The 19,152-nt window shown below is 45.5% G+C and overlaps 1 protein-coding gene across 1 annotated transcript in view; it reads right to left on the reverse strand.

Annotated features, from left to right (window-relative positions):
* Positions 1 to 6,642: 6,642 nt before the first annotated feature.
* Positions 6,643 to 19,152, reverse strand: part of atp10a (ATPase phospholipid transporting 10A) — a 38,273-nt gene continuing 25,763 nt past the window's right edge. Inside the window, exons 12-21 of the mRNA XM_077014703.1 lie at positions 18,693 to 18,819; positions 18,060 to 18,244; positions 16,847 to 17,183; positions 14,490 to 14,566; positions 13,088 to 13,213; positions 11,695 to 11,895; positions 9,091 to 9,171; positions 8,867 to 8,971; positions 7,633 to 7,820; positions 6,643 to 7,483 (exon numbers count right to left, since the gene is read on the reverse strand). Of these exons, the coding sequence (XP_076870818.1) occupies positions 6,727 to 7,483; positions 7,633 to 7,820; positions 8,867 to 8,971; positions 9,091 to 9,171; positions 11,695 to 11,895; positions 13,088 to 13,213; positions 14,490 to 14,566; positions 16,847 to 17,183; positions 18,060 to 18,244; positions 18,693 to 18,819 (2,184 nt within the window). The 3' untranslated portion in view covers positions 6,643 to 6,726. The remainder of the gene's footprint in view (positions 7,484 to 7,632; positions 7,821 to 8,866; positions 8,972 to 9,090; positions 9,172 to 11,694; positions 11,896 to 13,087; positions 13,214 to 14,489; positions 14,567 to 16,846; positions 17,184 to 18,059; positions 18,245 to 18,692; positions 18,820 to 19,152) is intronic.

Here is a 19,152-nt window from a genome sequence, read left to right on the forward strand (position 1 = left end):
AAAATGTGTTATAAATGACTTCTATTACTGATAGGACAGAAGGAGAGAAGAAATGTCTTTTTGTCTTTACTCAATCCTTGTGCAATTACATGTCCTTTTTGTCAGTGGGATTAGTGATACTGGAGTGGTTTGTGGTTCTGATGTTTTAAAACCAACCTGGGGGAATGAGCTGGGTAGAGAGGAAGGTGGAACCGGTAGGGCTCAGGGGAGACATGTGGCTAACTCAAAGCATCTGATGACCTTTGGTTTCAGAATCAACAACATTTAATGGTACATTTAACATGTTCTCTGCTTTGATTGATTGAACCACTGTGTTCAGTCCGTGAAAAATCAAGCATGTCTATTATTTTTTTTTCTTTCTCAAAGGAGGAATTATTTGATTACAGCCCAGAGATCAAATGAAACATCCAATTTCTACCAGGTGTAGACCTCTAATGAGAAAGACAAACTGATGGTGGCAAGGAAAACGCCATTGGTTGAAGGAAGTAACCTTGGAAGGACCAGACTCAATGGAACCTCTCATGGATGATAAACATACACATATATACTAGTAAATGGAAACAACTGCAAATGAATAATGTTTACATCAATAATTAGGTGACAGGTCAGGCATACTTTACTGTGGACTGTTTCAGTTTTGTATTGGTTGTCCTAAAGAACAGATGAACCAGAGCATTGACTTCAACATTCATACAATTGAGAGTCCAGGGCACCTTAATTCATGCAGGTATTGTATATTCCTCAGGCTTAGAAATGTGACTCAATGCAGCTCATTGATCTCCACACTTCTGCTCCGTCCCTACACCACGGTCCTCGTCCCAACATGCTTATGGTGGCCCCCTGGAGAGCAGTACATCGCTGACCGTGGCAAGTTCAATGTGCGGAGAAGCGGACCTTTTCCCAGCCCGTGGGTCGCTCTGCATCGGCGCTGGGAACATGGAGCCACGGGGGACCGGGACACTCTGTCCGCACAGAGCCTGCAGCTGGAGACGGGAGGAGACGTCCCCGTTTGTCCTCCACAGGACAACACTGCCTTCCCCTGCTGGACACACATATATACACACACATTACGAACCTGTTTCAGTCATTATCTGCTTCAGTCACACGTGAAAAGAACCCAGATGGGGAGAGTTGACGGGCCGGGCTGAAACACAGAAGACTTCACCTTGGGCGGCTCTTTGTCCACGTGGATTTTAGCCAGGTAGCCGTTTGAATGGCAGGATGCGTGAAGGGCGGAGGCATGAGGGCATAAATCTGTGCCGTTATAATTCACCGGGATTAGCACCGGGGCGGATGTCAGTCACCCATCACGCTGTATGATGAGCTGACCTTGCTCCAGAGGCGTGTGTATTAAACACATGAACCGCAGATACAAACGGAACTGTGCGCGCTTGTGATGAATATTCATGAATCCTGCTCATGATACCCCACCTGCAAGGGGACGAGCACGAGCGAAGGTTGTTGGCAGGAGAGGAAAACTGGCCCCTCCCCCCCAGTACAGCTGAGCAGCTCCTGTGAATGTGGCGTATGAGGAATGTGAGAGAGGGATACAAGCTGAAAGGGTCTGGGGAGTCATTACGAGAGCGTGGTTTGATCTTCACAAGTCCTCGTCTTCCACGTACCTCTGATCCTTGTAGTTAAGACTCGGACTGTTAACCTTAAAATATCGGGCTCATTATCATTCGCCCAAGCTGTTCCGTCAACACGTGTATGGAAGGAATGATGAGGAGGGCAGAAGAACCTTCAAAACCAGTTTTAAATATCCTTACAAAATGCAAATGACCAAATAAGGGAGTTGAGCTAAAGAGCGAATTTGGCGATTAGAAGGAGCTTTGAAAGGTTAAGTCACTTACTTGCTCACCATTGCTTCTGTGTGCTGTGCTTTTTTGCTTTTTGCTTGTGTTGGTGTTCAGTGGGATCCAGCCAAACAGCTTTCAGAGGAGCCAGGGTGCAAAGAGGCCATTTCAAGGGCTCATGGGAAAGTTGTTTTGATTGTAGCTCAAGGACGTGATGAGTAAGGACACATTAAGCGCCCACATTTCAGACCAAAGATACTCATCATGTTTCATTGACTGCCTCAGTGCTGGCTTCAACGCTCTCTGACCTGTAAACAAACATTTAATACATTTATAATATGCATATAATGTAAATTTTTGTTCAATGGACAGGCATTCTTTATTCAGTCAAATGTCTAGTTGTTTTCTGTAGTATCGGTTTATGTTCCCTGGAAGAAAAGGAAAAAAACAAACATCTCCATCATTGTCAAAGCATAGGACCAGGAACCTCTAATTACTAATGCACTCATGCGAGCTTGCTACACACTTCACCACATACAACTTCCACCTAGAATCTCTAAGTTCGTGCACTACTGGTCAGCTGCAGCTCCAGTGCTGCGTTCGCTCACCTGAGACTGATCGCTCCTGTATCTTCTGCACGGATGGGGAGGGCGTGAGAAGAGGCCATCCCAAACATGGCCAGACACAGCGGAACAGATCTATGAGAAGTAACCTGGGAGAAAGGGTGAGAGAGAGAGAGAGAAAACACTTTACACTCCAGCACTCTAGCTCAACTGTTTAGAGTTGAGCTATCAGGAAAGGCTGATCATTACCCCCACGTCAAGATGAAGGATGCATTTGCAAAATGCAGCGGTGGTGGTCAGCACCATGCAGATGGAGGAGGGCGGAGAGGTGCGGGCGGCGGGCGCGTCAGCCGAACATCCCACAGCTCCAGCCATTGCTCCCTCCATCCCCCAGCGTGCTGGAAGAGGTTCATTAATAACATCCCTCAGACGCTACGGTCACCACGCAAAGACCTACCGCAGCAATTCTGGGCCAAAGATCATCCATCTTCCACACTCATACTTAAGGACCAGGTCAGCTTCTTGGGGAGAATCGAAGTTTTAAAGTATCTCAAAGTTCTGTCTCCAGGGATCTTGACACTTGGAGGCATGTAGAAGTTTAGTGCAGCAGGGGGACAGAAAAAGTGCTATAGAAAGGTTGAGTGTTTTTAAGGTCTTTTAGCAGAGACAGAGCTAACCTGATCTGTCCTGCCATGTTCCACAGTCCTGCTCTGTGAAGGAACGAAGGAACACTACAAGCCCTGAAGTTACTCTGCCATCCTCGACATGTACTAAATAAATACCTCTTTCCAAAGTTCTGGTACCGCATTTCAGATTTTCCAGTGTAACGATTATGATTCATGCATAATCACGCTAGGTAAGCATGGGGGAGCTCCATTTAAAGAGACCCTTTGTGTGCCACTTCAACCCAAGAGCAGGAGTCCAGTTCTGTATAAATATGCTGGGACAGGAAGCTGAAGTGTGCACATGCAGCCCAGCGGTGGCTGCCAGCCACACGATCCCCAGGAGCAAACACACCCCGTGTTGGGCGCGGAGAAGACAGCGAACGCTAAAAGAGCTCATTCAGCACACAGTTGTCAAGCCCAAAGAGTTCTGTTCAAGGCAGCTGGCAGCACTTTGGCTAGGCAGTCGAGGGAAGGATTATAGGGAGAGGGGGAGTTTTTTCCCCTCTATACTGGGATCAGGACCTTGGAGATAAACACTGACTGGCCAAATAAGAGATGCAGACAAAAAAAGAAGTTTTTATTTCTGCAATGTGACAAAATATGGTCTTATCAAAGAACCAACATAATGGGAATGAATACATAGCAGATGGATCCCCAATGACGCAGAATTACTCTGAACAGCTGCTTTGGGTGAGGGGTGACAAACATATAGCAACGGGAAAAAAAAAAACAAAACAAACAAAAAAAATAAACCAATGCTTGAACATTAGTGAGACAAACGACAGTAGAGTGACCGAGGAACACGGTCACAGCAATGACACTCTTAACGGCCACATGAAGTGAAAATCCCAGTGGTTACTCAAGTCGGACGGGGAGGAGGAGGAGCATCGGTGCTGGCCACCTCCTTCCAGTTTGGTGATACAGCACAGTGGGAGGCCATCAGGCCATCAGGCACTACAGCATTGGATGCTCAGGGAGCAACTGGAGATCTGGCAGCAGGGAACACCCGTGTGTCCACATCCACCACAGAGATAAAAACACAACCTCCCCCGCTAACAACATACAAGGAAAATAAATACAGGGAAATGCTCTGTTGCTAAAATAATCTCCATTTTAAAAGTTTTTATTAAACCTTGGTTAGCATTAGAACTGTCAAATATCTATATATACATAATGTATAACAACTGTAAAGGCATTGGTCTAAAAATAGTGCTGTCTCCAGTGTTAAGCAATTTGGCAAAATTTAAAGTACATAGCACATAAAGTACTTATAAATACCGCTCGCTTTCCATCGTGTTATAATGGGTAGGTGTTTTGCATTGTAGAAAGAAGAGTTTTTAAGTGAATGAACTAACACAAACACTGCCTCTCTGTGCTCGGATGTCCCAGACAGTGTGTGCAGGCGTCCAGAGAGGCACTTAATGAGACTGCAGGCCAAGGTGCTTGGCCACCTGCCACTTCCTTCTTCACTCTCCTCTGCCTTCTAGGCAGTGTGCAAACTGCAGGGTGAGACGGTGGTTGTCTACCAGCAACACTTTTACTTTGGAATATAAAAGAACAAATAACAAAAGCACCCCTCATATAGTATCTGTAAAATGTCGGGTTTGGGATGTTAACTGAAGTTTCTAAAAACGATAATTTAAGGCCACTTAAACGGAGTGCGCCGACATTTTAGCAGTTTTCACGTGGTAAACTTCAGATCGTAACCATGAACAGACTCCGCAGCACTGAACAAACGCTGCAATGTCTGAACCTGAACCCCGCACTCGAGAGACTTACTAGCATTCCCCTGTCCGACATTTCACAAATCAGATACTATGATGAGATTCTTTAGGTCATGAGAGATGATAAACGATCAACCCAGATCTCTCATAAAAATGATTTAGCATCCGATTTAGTTTTTCAGCATTTCAGATCTATGGCTGCATAGATACTCATTATCCAGGCACTTGAGTGAACCCCATGGCTAACCAGGACTGCACATGCCACAGGTTTAAAACACAAGAATTTAGCACATAGTTATAACCACAAAACCGCCAAAATGGTAGTGACAAAAATGGAATCTGTTCCTGGAACAGAGACCACTGTTGTAGTGCTATAGGGTTTTATTTCTCTGAGGTTCTAAACACAACTAGATATATATATAGTGCTTGTACTGAGTCTGATGAGCAGTACCACGTTAAGTGGTGATGGAAAACAGACGGTGCTAAACACGTAGCTCAGATGTGACCAACATTAGCTCTGTTATCTCTAGAAACTTCATCCAGTATCATCAAGGGTTAAACCTCAAATGTGCTTTTTGCATCTTTGGTCAAGGAATATCAGTACGTTCACCTGTATTATTTGAAAGGGATACAACAAAGAATAAATTACTGGACAAACTGTGGGTGATTCATTTTGGCTTTTCTAACATAAGGAGTGAATTTGCATACTCAAAAACGAGGTCCCCCTTCACTCAAGCATCCATAAATCCCACACAAAAAGCTCAAAGTAAACAGCAAAACATCAGACAATTACCACTTATGACAAGTGATTTTAGCAGTAAACATCCACCATATTGCAAATGAACTGAATAAAATGTCAGCATTAATGCAATTAATTTCAGCTTGATATAGCCTACTACATACCTAAAACGCATCTATTCTTAATATATATAACTGTATTTCTGATACAAAAAGAAGCAGCATATATGTATTCAAAATAAGGCATAGAACAGCTGTCCGTGGCTGGAAAGGACAAGAACAGCAATCACGCATACATATAAAACAGGCGAAACTGGTGCTGAACATGATGCACTTCTGCATTGCTCAAAAGGGGACTTCAAGTTTTCCATGCAAACCTGGCGATACGTCACTTGAACTAGTGTCATACCACAAGTAGATGAAACACTGACCTCGAAACTCACTCTCAACCATGTTCATTGGCAGCCATGCTGCCGACATTGATGGCATAAGGGAAGCTGCTACACAAACTGTTCAGCTAGCGTGTGTGTGTGTGTGTGTGTGTGTGTGTGTGTGTGTGTGTGTGTGTGTGTGTGTGTGTGTGTGTACACCTGTGTATGTGGTGTGGGCTTCTTCTTGTTCACAGCATTTACAAGTACTGGGGATGCTAAGTATTTTCAGATATCACAAATTTATAGCTTTAGTGTTCAAGTGTTAAATCACCTTCAATTTTATAAGCTTTGAATTAATCATACAGCTTTTTGGAGATGAGGAGGTCAAAGAATTCAGCTAAAGTAGTGTTCTCCAACGTGTCTGAGAGCGCCAGGCATTTGGAACCAGGCAGAAAATCTGGGTCCAATTAACAGATAAAGGAATGTTTCTGGACTGAAGCAAAAAAATAAGAAATATTTCAACAATCCTCCAGAACTGAGATGGCTCAATAAGACATTTAGAAAAAGAAAAAAAAAATAATGAAAAGAAAAGAAAAACCTACATACAATCTGTATTAAAACATATAGTAATACCATCCAGTTTGTGTCCAATATCTATTCTTAAAAATAATCTCTCAATTTTACACATCTAGCTAAAATATGTGATGCATAGTACCCATATATATATATATATATATATATATATATATATATATATATATATATATATATATATATATATATATATATATATAAAACTCGGGAAAATAGAATTAATTTCTTAGCGCTAACGTGCAAATTTGGACTGAAGAAACAGAATGTAGAAGGTGTCATGCTAGGTTTGCTCTTGAAGGTGTTTTTGAGCATTCCAGGACTGAGTCAGGAAAGTCGGACAGACGCTCACCACATGTCTGTCTGAGAACGTTCTGTTGTGGACAATCCAAGCTTTCTTGGCTCTTTTGATAAGTTACTCCCGGAGGACCCCCACTAGGGGGCGATATGAGCCGCACATGCTCTGTCTGAGGCACCAGTGGCGTGGAGGTAAGCCAGATGACTTCACTTGACTGTCCTGGGCTCAAAGAGCTTTCCAGGCCTGTAGGAAGTGAAACTGCCCCAGGCTGAGACGGATCTCTTGAGTAAGTCAGAGTGCTGATCTCTGTAAGGCCAACATGGCTTATAGGCTGGGCTCTGGAGTCTAAAGCTTCTGACCTGGGGCTGTCTGAGATCTCTTCACCTGCCCAGCCACACGCCTTCTGAACATGTTCAAGACAGTTCTTAGGATTCTTTGAGCTCACTGGCGTGTCCTTCATCTCTACACTCTTCAAGTGTATGGGACTGGCTGCTTGGGCCTTTTGTTTTCGTTTGGTGGAGTAGGGGCATGTGATTTTAGAGCTGCAGCCTTTCAGGAAAGGTGGGCTGAGAGGGAAGAGTGACGTGTGAGGGGCGGGTCCTTGTCTAAGAGGCCCCGCCTTCATTCGGCTCTGGCTGACGAGGTGCTTACGCAGCTCTAGTGGCACTTCGTCCAGCTGCCTGCCAACCTGCACCGGGCTGGGGAACAGAGACCCCTGGCAGGCTCGGTAGAAGTATCTGAAACACACAAACACACAAGCCCATTAAGCATCTTCAATATCCCCATGATCACTCTTTACTATGGAAATACCTCACAAGCACAAGCACACGCACACGCACACGCACACACACACACAGCACTGTAAGGTATGAACAGTGAAGTCTACCTAGGCAGAAGGGCAGCAATGGGTGTGATGAGACACAGAAGATAGAAGACAGGATCTCCCAGAAGTCTTTGCATGGTCCAGTAGGGGTTGGAGGGAGAGTAGCAGGTAGGGCAGGAGGAATTGTAGAACAAGGCCACCATAAAGAAGAGTACGAGGCTGAAAGCAATTGACGCCCAGTTCATCCAAGTCTGTGAAACAGAGGAAACAAAAGCAATTTCAGATACGTCAGGTGGAGGAGACTTGGACACCCATGTTTATCTTCTGGGGTGGTCATAGCCAGACCGCTACGACACTGAGCACCAACGTCACACCCAAGGCCCTCTTTCATACACAAACGGCCTGAATCGAGTCACTCTCTCCCATACAAGAGTTTCATTTTCCCAGGCAGGCAGGGGAACGATGCACCTGCCAGAATGCCGTTTGGAAGCGTTTACTCTTAACGCGCACTGCTCCCGGTGAGGTACGGCTCCCGCGCGGGGCACAGCCATCGTGTCCGCAAAGTTGGCTCGGCCGCAGAGGACATTTTTCACGCGCAAAAACTTGTCAGCTCAAAATTTACAGCCACAGTGTAATGGAAAGGGCTCTAATTCAATTCAGCCTCTAAAGTCTGAGACAGACTCACGGGGGAAGGAGCCAGGTAGGCATGAGCTATAGACACACACAAGCAGACAGGCAGGGGGGGGCGGGCGCACACACACACACACACACACACACACACACACACACACATATATATAAACTGTGTGCATGCACACGCACGTGCAAGGCTGTAACAGGCTATACTCTCTGTCTGGGTGATGCATCGTCTGTGATGGTGCAACGTCTCTTGATTCAATCTAATCAGGCCGGCTCAATGCATAAATATTCTGGGTCAGGTCAGTGCTGCCTGCACTATGATAGCTGACGGCTCGTCTCATTCCTGGAGAGACACGAGCTCAACCCCCCCACATATTCTCAATCCTACTGCCCAAAGCTTGGCCCACATTCTCACTTCTGAAGAAACACTGCCATTTCTCCATTTTCCAACTACTTTCTAACAGTTCTCTGTACTGTGGGCAGTACATTACAAACGACAGCAATCCTGCAGTAAAACTGCAATAATAATAATAAACAGATGTCTAAAAAAGCAAAGAAGTCTACACAGTAATCCAGGTAAAACACAGATCTACACTAGTTACACCATTACTAACAGTTTATCTGAAGAGAGATCAGATCTTAGCACATTGAGGCTCACCCAGGTTTTGGTTTCGATGCCCAGGTGCAGCAGAATGGTGAGCAGGGCGAGAGTGGTGATGGGCGTGCCCCAGGTGAACAGATCCACCTCCGAGTCGGCATACGCCTGCAGCCCAGGAGGGAGGGAAGACGGAAGACTTGAACATGTTCACATCCACACCCACAACACACATGCAGCTACATCACAAAAGATATGAAAGGAGGAAGCTATGTAAGCAGACTCACAAAATATGGTATGAAGAAACAGACGAGGCTTTGGTAGAAGGCGTCAATCATGTTCATCCAGAACATGTATGGTTTATATTCCTGCAAAAAGTGCCAGACAAGTTGACAAGCTTGCTTAGAGAAAACAGACAAGAGTGTGAGCAGAGGGTGCGTCATTAGGATATCACACCATAGCTTTTCTACTGCTTTCTAATAGGGCAGTAGTGTGTTACGGTTCACAGCCGGTAAACTCAAGACCTGACCCTGCAGACACATCGTGAGGGCCCCAGGGCCAGCAATTCTGATTTAACTGTCCAGTATTGGACTGTCCCAGCTTTCTGTGCATGGTTATTGAACTGTACAAAAAAATGTCCCCGAGTCAGATTAGTGGACCCCACCACTGACCCTCTGCGTCATTTCTTCATTCTTCTCTGAAATCTCACAAGTTGAAAGGACTCAGACATTAGCGGATCACGTGATTGGTGGAGCACACCTTGGGTTAGAGGAATAGTCAACACTTGATCGAGTATGCACATGTGCACAGATCAGCCACAAAACTACCGACAGGTGAACATTATCCGATTACAGTGGCACCCGTAAGAGGTGGGATGCGTCAGTCAGTGTGTGTGTGGGCAGTCGTTTCTTGATGTGTTGGAAGCAAGCATAAGCATTTCAGTGACTCAAGGACTAAAACGACTGCTGGACGAGTGGGTCAGAGCACCTTCAGAACTGCAGGTCTTGTGGGGTGTCCCTGGTATGCAGTAGTTAGCATCTAAAAACAGTGGCCCAAAGAAGGACATCTAGTGAACCAGTGACAGGGTCAATGACGCGTGTGGGGAGAGCAGGTTTAGCCCGTCTGGTCCGATCCCAGAGAAGTGGGATCTGTACAAATTGCTAACAAGGTTAATAATGGCTGTGATGGAAAGGGGGTCAGCTGCATTCATGTTGATGTTACTTTGACCTGTGCCACCTACCCGAAGCTTATGGCTGTGTACAAAATATCCATATGGTAATGTGTAGTGAATACGCCTTACCGAGAAGTGAATCGATGGTAACAGTATATATGAAAGTTTATATTATTAATCTAGTGTGAAGCAGAAACATTCATCTCTAAAATGTGGTATTAAAATGTCTAGCAGGTCAATGGAAAATGGGTGAGAATGTTCCAGGCATGCATCGCAACATTTATGAGTTCTAATATTCAGAGTTAAATCCTGTTAAGATAACCTTACAAGCTATTGGCTGGATTCAGGAATTCTGTTTATTCTTAATTTTGTCTATATGGATACCACAGGACACCTCAGTGGTCAGATAAATTCTATGACTCATATAAAGTCAGAGCTGATCTGGCAGCATGAGGAGAATATATACACAATATTATCCACTAGACATCATATATTATACATTAGATATTAGACTTTAGGTGGTTTACAATTTTAAGCAGCTGGGATGAGAATCAGCAGCTGTAAATGTGAGACCATGGTGGTGGAACAGGCTGGAATGCCCTCTCTCTGACGGGAATTAATTTTTGCCTCAAGCAGAAGAGTTCAAGTATCTCAGGGTGAGTGACGGGAGGACGGGGCAGGAGGTGGACAGGTGGTTGGTGCAGCACTGGTGGTGTTGCAGATAATGTACCAGTCTGTTGTGAACAGAGCTGAGCCAAAAGGCAAAGCTGTCAATTTAACCCGTCAATCTACGACCCTCTGCTGTGGCCACGAGCTCTGGGTAGTGACCAAAAGATCAAGATTACAGATACAAGCAGTTGGTCCTCCCAGAGCGTCTGGTCTCCCTCAGAGATATATGGTGAGCCACTGCTCCTCCATAGATAGTGGCCAGCTAAGACGGTTCGGGCATCTGGTCTGGACTCTGGTTGTCTCCCTGATTAGGTGTTCCAGGCATGTCCCAGTTGGACGGTCTATCCAATGGATAGAAGGACGGTTTTAAGGTTACGGCTGATTGGTGTACAGAAAGACATGTGACCATCAATCATGGTCTCACATCTGCCCAGCTCTTCCTCTCAGTCAGCTACTGACCTTGCCTGTATATTGTTGTCACGTAACATGTATTTCTGCAGCTCTTTTTATGTTTAACCTGTTTGCCCCTTTGCGTTCCCGTGCAAAAGCATAATGTTACCACACAAAGCATGAACTGCCTGCCAAAAAACAAATGGCTCCACCTGCTTGCAAGGCGTGTGCCAAAAACCTGCAAACGACTACAGGGTCGTCGCCAACGCCTGAATTATGGCTTGATTATGACAAACTGGGCATTTCTGGTCACTGCCTGTGTTTGGCAGTACTCCGGTGAGCCAGACAGGGTAGGCATCACCATCAGCAACCGCACAGCGGTTTCTCTCCATGTTGTGATACAATGTACAGAGTAAACATTTAGTTTGCACCTGTTTGCAGTCATAACCGTGATTTTAAAGGTTTGAAAGGTTTGAAGGCCATACAGGTGGCGTTGCACCCAATGATGGATCCTTAACGACTTATCAGGCTCAAAATTAACACAGTCCCCTTTAGATCATATTAATAATAACTGAAAGTAAATACTATTTAGGCTTCAGATATGAGGCTCAGCACCAGCTGATTACTGCTTCACAGTTAACAGCGAGAGGTGGGCAGGTACCTCGGAGTTCTGTCCATTCATATAGAGCTGAGGTAGTTCCTGCAGGGTGTCCGCAGACACATCCTTGTCGAGAGTGCCAGTGATGAGCTGGGGGAATGCGGAGAACATCAAGTTGAAGAAGATGAGATACCACTGATCTATCATAGCTGACCCGGAGAACCCGCAGTAGAACTGATACCAGAAGATGAGGGCCACGAACATCTGGAGAAGAAGTGTAAAAAACAAAAACAAAACAAAAACACATGAATACTCATAAATAAAGGAAATGATAAAACCCACCTCTAGCCTCTAGTCTAGCAAAGCATGTTGTTGGTCCTTCGTTATGAGGGACGTATAGACATTAAGTTCAGCTGCTCCCAGGACCATAAAAGAATAGATCTTCACTAATGAAACAGCATAAACAGATCAGGCAGCATAGGAGCTCCCCAATTTTAAAGAGCTTACACTGAAGGAAAACAACACAAATTAAGTCCATATGATACAATGTCTTCCATCATTGGTGTATAGACACAGCCAAGACTTAGAGAGGTAGAGGTAGTAATGTTTAGAGTGCAGCGGGCTCATTTTAGTATCAATAGTAATGCATGACTTTTCAAGAACAAAAATGATGATTTATTACTAATCTGCATGTTATATATATTTAAAATTATTACATTATTGGGGAACTGCATAACTTTAGCTATAAAGATAAGAAACACCACTGCCCATCTCCAGACTGCATGGCACGTGTCTCCGTTTGTGCTCATGTGGAGAGATTTGGCATTCCTTGCTTGAATGGAAAACACTGCTTTTGTAATGTTGACTTTTGCAACACTGTACAAAATGAAAGATGCATTTGTCTCGCCCTGATATGCTGCCAGACTCCGCTGTTTTTCCTTAGGATTGCTTTTCCCCTGGGGAGAAGCAGTGCTGTTCTGTTGTGTATGCTTTTGTTTTTTGCATTTTATATACCACCAAATATGCACACAAACTACTCACCAGTAACACTGCTTTATTAAAAAGGCCTCGGAGAGATGCAGTTTATAGCCCATCTGTTGCTGTGCACAATTAGGGTTAGCCATGCTTTAGCCTTTCATTAACGGTCAGTATATTTGATCACAGGACCTGTTGGCTGTTTATTTTTAGGCCCACTTGACCGCTGAAATGAACACATGTATACAAACCCCATCAGGTCTGTTGTGCCTCAAACACGCATCAGCTCAATACCATCAAACAGGAGTTCTGCAAGCATAATATGGCTGACGAACTGTGCCATCAAACACATGAGCTCTAGTCTGTAATAGTGCACTTATAAAATGCACTAAGTAGTGTAGGTACAGTGTAGGTGTTCGAATTTCAGCAAGTCTGCATAGCATTTGTGAGATTTGACTTCAGCATGCAGTGTTGCACTCACGGCATTCTTGTAGAAGAAGTAGAGGATCATGTTGGCCAGGCGAGAGTAGCACCAGTGGCCATGGACGAGCAGCAACTTCTGCAGGTACTGGAAACGCGGGAGAGCAAAATCACTGGCCATCACTGCCTGCGGGCCAGGAGGGGAGAATCAGGCGAGTAAAATACAACCATACAGTGTTAAGCAGACCCCAAGAGACACGTGAACTGTCCTGTCCAAGGTCCACCTAAAGGCACATTTAAAAACACCAGTGGCGGCATTCCACCCATGTTTAATAACGATAAGACATGACGTACAGCCTTGTGACAAAAGGCTTGTCAAAGGGAGCCACGTTACATGAAGGACACATCTGCATAAAAGAATCCTGAAGAACGTCACGCTCCAGACACTACTATGAACACACATCCATCACCCGTCCATTTTACTACATGGTCTTGATGGCTGCACGCGTCAAAGAGAGTTAGCAGGTGATCCATCAGTCTCTCCAGACGTGGGGTTTACTATCTTTGCCCACACTTCCAGTGCCATCATTACCACAGTCACTTTCTGTCCTGTCAGTCATGCAAAAAAAAAAAAAAAAAAACCAACTGACGTCCATCGTTGGGAAGAGAACACCAGTGCTGTTGTGATTGGAGAACCTTGGGGCCTAAAGGATAAAGTGAAGCTCAGGTTCATCTCAGGAGAAAGCTTGTTAATCATGTCCGCCGGGCTCGGTGGGACACGGAGGAAGTTAAGTGCATCCTGGCACCCTGCAGGCGCCACAGGAGCAAATGGCGTCTCACAGAGTTCTGAGTTCCTAATGAAATAATTCATCAGGCCCGAGACATTCTGTAGGCTGAAGACAGAGTGCTGAGCAGATGGGCTCCCAGCACAGCTCCGTCTTGCTGCTTCACTCCCAGGTTAATCGGGGTGTTCTTCAATGTGTACGGAGATCAGCTGCCATGTTGGGGACGCACCACTTGACCCGGTGGGGGGGAAAAAAGGGAGGAATAATCCAGGATTTGGAGGCCTTGATTATTCTAGGTATTCTGAGACTGCTGTCAGATCCCAAACTCCCCCACCTACAAGTCTCTTGTGAGAATAGCACACGCTGTGGATCAACCTCACACGGGTCGCCATGTAGTGGGTTGAATTGGGCTGATGCCCATAAAGGCCACACGACTATGTGTGTGTATAAGGGCGGATGGCTACAATTCATGAATTATAATGCAAGATCAGAGATTTTAAAACCCTGCAGATGTTAACATAACTGAATCTGCAAAGGACTACACTGCAAGAATGTCCAGTCCGTCTAACAGCAGCATCCCTGCTTCACAAACTGATGTAGATGTCGGTTTAACGTGGCATTTTAGCCACGCTCTCCTCTGTTTCACTCTTCTTCTTCTTCGCCGCCTTTTGACCTTACCTGCATGCCCTCCTGACCAGAGATGCCCACTCCAACATCTGCCACCTGGATCATACTGACATCATTAGCCCCGTCACCTAGGGATTAATGAGAGGACAAGAGAGGGAGGGAGGGAGGGGAGAGAGATGGAGAGAGGGAGGGGAGGAGAGCAAGATAGAGCATGAGAACACAACTGTGAGTGGCAAGGACTGTAAGAAAGTCAGCAAAAGGGAAAGAAATTTCATCTACATCAATATACATATAGCCTGGCATCAGAGTGCTCTGCTGATTAGAAGAACCAAATAAATGAAAAAAAAATGTAAACACAAGAGAACATTGAACCTGGGCCTTTAGTGGAAGCAAACTGTGCATTGCGTGAGTTGCTCTTTCAAATTTAAACACCTCTAAAGCCCCATCATTAAGAGCTAAAATACCAACAGTGCTTGCTTAATATAACACTTTAAGGAAATTGCAGATTCAATGATTATTGAAAATAATAACTGAAAGGTCCCCTCAATTTGTAATTGCGAAAAAAAAAAAAAAAAACAACAACACATAAGTATTGTCAAAGTTCCGTTCCCATAAAATCCAAATACAGAACTCAATGCATCAAATGATTTGAAGAGGCAGCTCTGAATGTAGTCTAGGTCTTCTGCTTGACTGTCATGGTGTGTCTGGTCTCAACCTCCTGCATGCTTCCTCATCAGTCTCCCCATCTACTTCACTCAGTCTCCTGTAGCAGGCTCGGCTGGCTCTGATGGAAGGGACGTTCTCTGCTTGTGAAGCTGGGGAGATGGGAGGTTCAGGAGGACCCAGGTCACCTTCAACCATCTCTCCAAGACGAGTGCCCCCCCCCAGCTCTCCTTCAGCAGCAGCCAACCCCTCCCTCACAGACCAACCCACAGCAATGCCCAGTACGGTTCTCAGACGAGCTTTGTCCATCGGTCTGGTCGGCAGGAAACCTCCCTCTGGAACCAACTGTAGTGGTATCAGTAGAACCTGCTGCTTGTCCATTAGAGAAAAAAAAAGTCCCACAAAATAACTTCAGAGTCCCTTAAATAACGTCCTTCTACTCCTTGTACCAAGCGGAATTAGCTAAATGTGTCGTAAAGACGCAAAACGCATATAATACATCTCTTGCCAAGGCATATTAACTAATTAACGATTCCGCCCCAGTTGGTTATGACCACCAAGCCATTGCAACCTGCTGATTTTGCACCGGGGGAACGCGTACCAGTAAGTGCCCAATTCTCAGTTCATCATTCGCACCTCATATCCAAGAAAAAAACCTCATCCAAACTTGGAGGGTCACCATTGGGTAATGGTGGAAAAGGGGAGAGGAGAAGTCGTCTGTTTCAAGGCTGGGGTTCAGTGCCAAACATTTACTTCTGCCCCTGAAATGGCAGAACACGGCAACCCAAATAAACACACGGCACAGCTCAGAACAAAGAGCATCCCCCCGCCCACCACAATTAGTTTAAAAATAATCAACAGTCAAATTAAACACGATCACCTTTGGCCCTCAGCATTTTGAGAGCATGATACCGCACCATTTGTCTTAACTACAGCACCAGCCATTAAAAGCACGGCATAAGGGAGGAAGGCCCCAGACCTAGTTAGAAGAATCTTGTTTACGCCTTGTTCACTGCCCCATGGAGGGCTATTGTTTTCCAGCACGCCCTTTGTTGCGCTTCCTAAATTACCATTTCAATATTACAGCTAACTAACGTGCTTATGCAATTTCAAAACAAGACATTAAAACCTTATTGCTGTTGTGAAGGAAAAAAAAAAAGTTTGTGAACCTTTTGAAATGACCTGGATTTCCACATTAACTACTGTTAAAATGTGGTCTGATGTTCAACTAAATCAAAGTAATACATGAACAATTTGCTTAAACTACTATGTTAATAATTACATTTATACTCGTCAGTTCTAAACAACATGGACGCAGTGGGACGGGTCACTCTCAATGAATAATGTCAACGTCTCAGTTTCTCTTCGTGGGTCAGAACAGAAGCAGCTTGGGTTTTATTTTCATTCCGTTGTCTCCAAGTCCAACCCCCCCTCTCCCCCCCCACTGGCCATCTGGGTAATTAAGCAGAATGTCGCATAGGTTCTTGGACTGTGGCACTGAACAAGACTTAGCACAGACATGGCTTGTCCACTCACTGCTAAAATAATTACTTGGCAAAAACTGGGATCTGAGTTGAGGAAGACCTCGCTCCTCAACTCATGCTCAAGGCTTACTGAACGCTGCTTTAAAATGAACTCTACACTGAACAAATGATATCCTACCATACAAAGGATCCATGAACTCTCACTGTAGAAAAAGGTCAGAGGCATGGGTCACACGGTCGGGTTGAGGTCACGGTGCTTACCAATGGCCAAGGTCATGACCTTCAGCTTGTTGCGCACCAGCTTGACCACCATGCTCTTCTGCAGAGGGGTGGAGCGGCAGCACAGCACCGAGCGGCAGCTCCGAGCCACCGCCAGGAACTTCTCCTCCAGGGTCTTGTCCAGCGCGTAGGCCAGGGTGCGGCCGTCGATCACCAAGCCCAGCCGGTGCACCATCACTGGGCCAGCGAGGCCCGAGGAGGCTGGAGAAGCATGGAAGTGGACCGCAGCGTAGTCCGGCTGGAAAGCTGCCGAGGAGTTGCACAGGAACTTGGCCTGTATGTAGTGGAGGCTTTCGTCCAGTAACACAGCACAAGCCTCCTGTGGAACACACACACACACACGCACGCGCACGCACACGCGCACGCGCACGCACACGCACACACACACACACACACACACACACACACACACACACACACGAGTCAGGGAGAGAGAGAGATCAGAGCAAAGATGCTGACAGAATGTTCAGGACATCTGGCCAGCAGACACTGCGTCCATGGAGAGAGCTGAGTCAGCCCAGGAATGGGACTAAAAACATCAGAGATCTAAAATGCACACCACACCTACTTCCAGCCAGACTAACAGGAGGCGGGCGCTATAATTCACCCTGTACCTCTGCACCTTGAAACCTCTGCAGGACAAACTTTTTTTTTCTTTTTTCATGCCCTTAAGTTTCTAAACAAATCTCCTGGAGTGGCTGTATGGCACAGAGGGGAAGGACCATCATCATGAAAGCTCATTCAAAAACACTGGAGGTGAGGGACGTTTCCTCTTCAAAATACCACTCACACTTATCAAGCAAGAAAAAAAAAATACCCCACGAAGATTGCAAAACTAAAAATATTTCTAGCCTTGATCAGAGCACGCAGAGAATGGAGACTGCAGTGGAATATTTACGGAATAACAATTACAACAATGAATTGCTGGCCCCATCACCAAGAATCGCAACACTGTCTTTCTGGGTAAAGATTGGAGGGACAGGATATGGAAACATGATCCGAGATTCCACAAGTCATTTGGGAAAAAGCTTTACATTCTTTCTCTCAGTCATTCTCTGTTCTTTGAACGCAGAGCTATGAACAGAAGTTGAATATTGGAAGCCCACGCGTACATCAGCCCATAACCAGAGCACCTTTGGACCAGGGGCCATACGAACAAGGAGAGGGGGCAGAGGAGAAGGGGGTGGGGCCAAACCTGGGAGTCGGCGTTCAGGGTGATGATCTCCTCCTCAGGCTCGAGGAGTTTGCAGGCGTAGGCGATGTTGACGGCCGTCTCCTGTTTGTCACCCGTCAGCACCCAGATCTGCAGGCCAGCTCTCCTCAGAGCGGCGATGGTCTCCGGAACGCCGTCTTGCAGACGATCCTCGATACCGGTCGCTCCTGTGTGCAAGAGGGACAGAGACAGACAGACAGACAGACAAATGGAAAGACGGGCTTAAGTTGTGGGTACATCTTTATTGATAAAATAACCTAGATATTGCTGGCAGAGATGGGCCAAACTTAGTTTTTGGGTCCATAATGGCTTCCTACAGAAGAATTAAATAAGCTGGACTTGGAAACGATAAACACATGATAAAATTCATGATCTATATAGTAGTCCCCTTGCATTCTAACACCAATTTGTTTAAAATAAACACACGGACAAAACTAAAAAGTACTCTTAAATTAGCTGATGAAAGGATACTTAGCTTTGTGGCCTGAATTAATTCACCCTTTAAGAGCAATGCAATGAATCAAGGCGCCATACGCAGAAATGTTTCAGCACATGTGGTGAGACCCTTTAATGAATTTATTCATTAGCAAATAGCTGAGTGAGACGATCTCTCACCTAACAGATGGAGGTCAGTCTCCAGTCGGAGTGCTGACTCGAACAGCAGTTCCTCTCGTCCCTGGATAGCCGTCTCAGCCTCTAGATGGCGCCGTAGCCAGCTGGCATACTGCTCCTTACTGAGCACCTGATAAAGAAAGTCACAGCTGACTGCAAACATGACCATGTGGATGTCTCTTGATTAATGGCTTTATGGAATACAGCATGATTGCATAAGTAAGTTCATCATCTCCCACATGCTAAGTGATTAAGAGGGATGTTCAGGAGTCCAGTTTGAATGGTTCAGACAAACCCAAGAAGCATTTAGTTGGCTGCCACCATCACCATCTAGATGCAAAATGTGAGTCTGCTATACGAGAGATTTGAACATGTTTTAAAGCTTTGCTGTAGCTCCAGAGAAATGCCCCATTTTTGCTAAAGACAACAACACGTGGACACGTGCTGAAAACCCGCAGCCACA

This window comes from Brachyhypopomus gauderio, chromosome 8 (assembly GCF_052324685.1).
Source record: "Brachyhypopomus gauderio isolate BG-103 chromosome 8, BGAUD_0.2, whole genome shotgun sequence".
NCBI classification, from domain to species: Eukaryota; Metazoa; Chordata; class Actinopteri; order Gymnotiformes; family Hypopomidae; genus Brachyhypopomus; species Brachyhypopomus gauderio.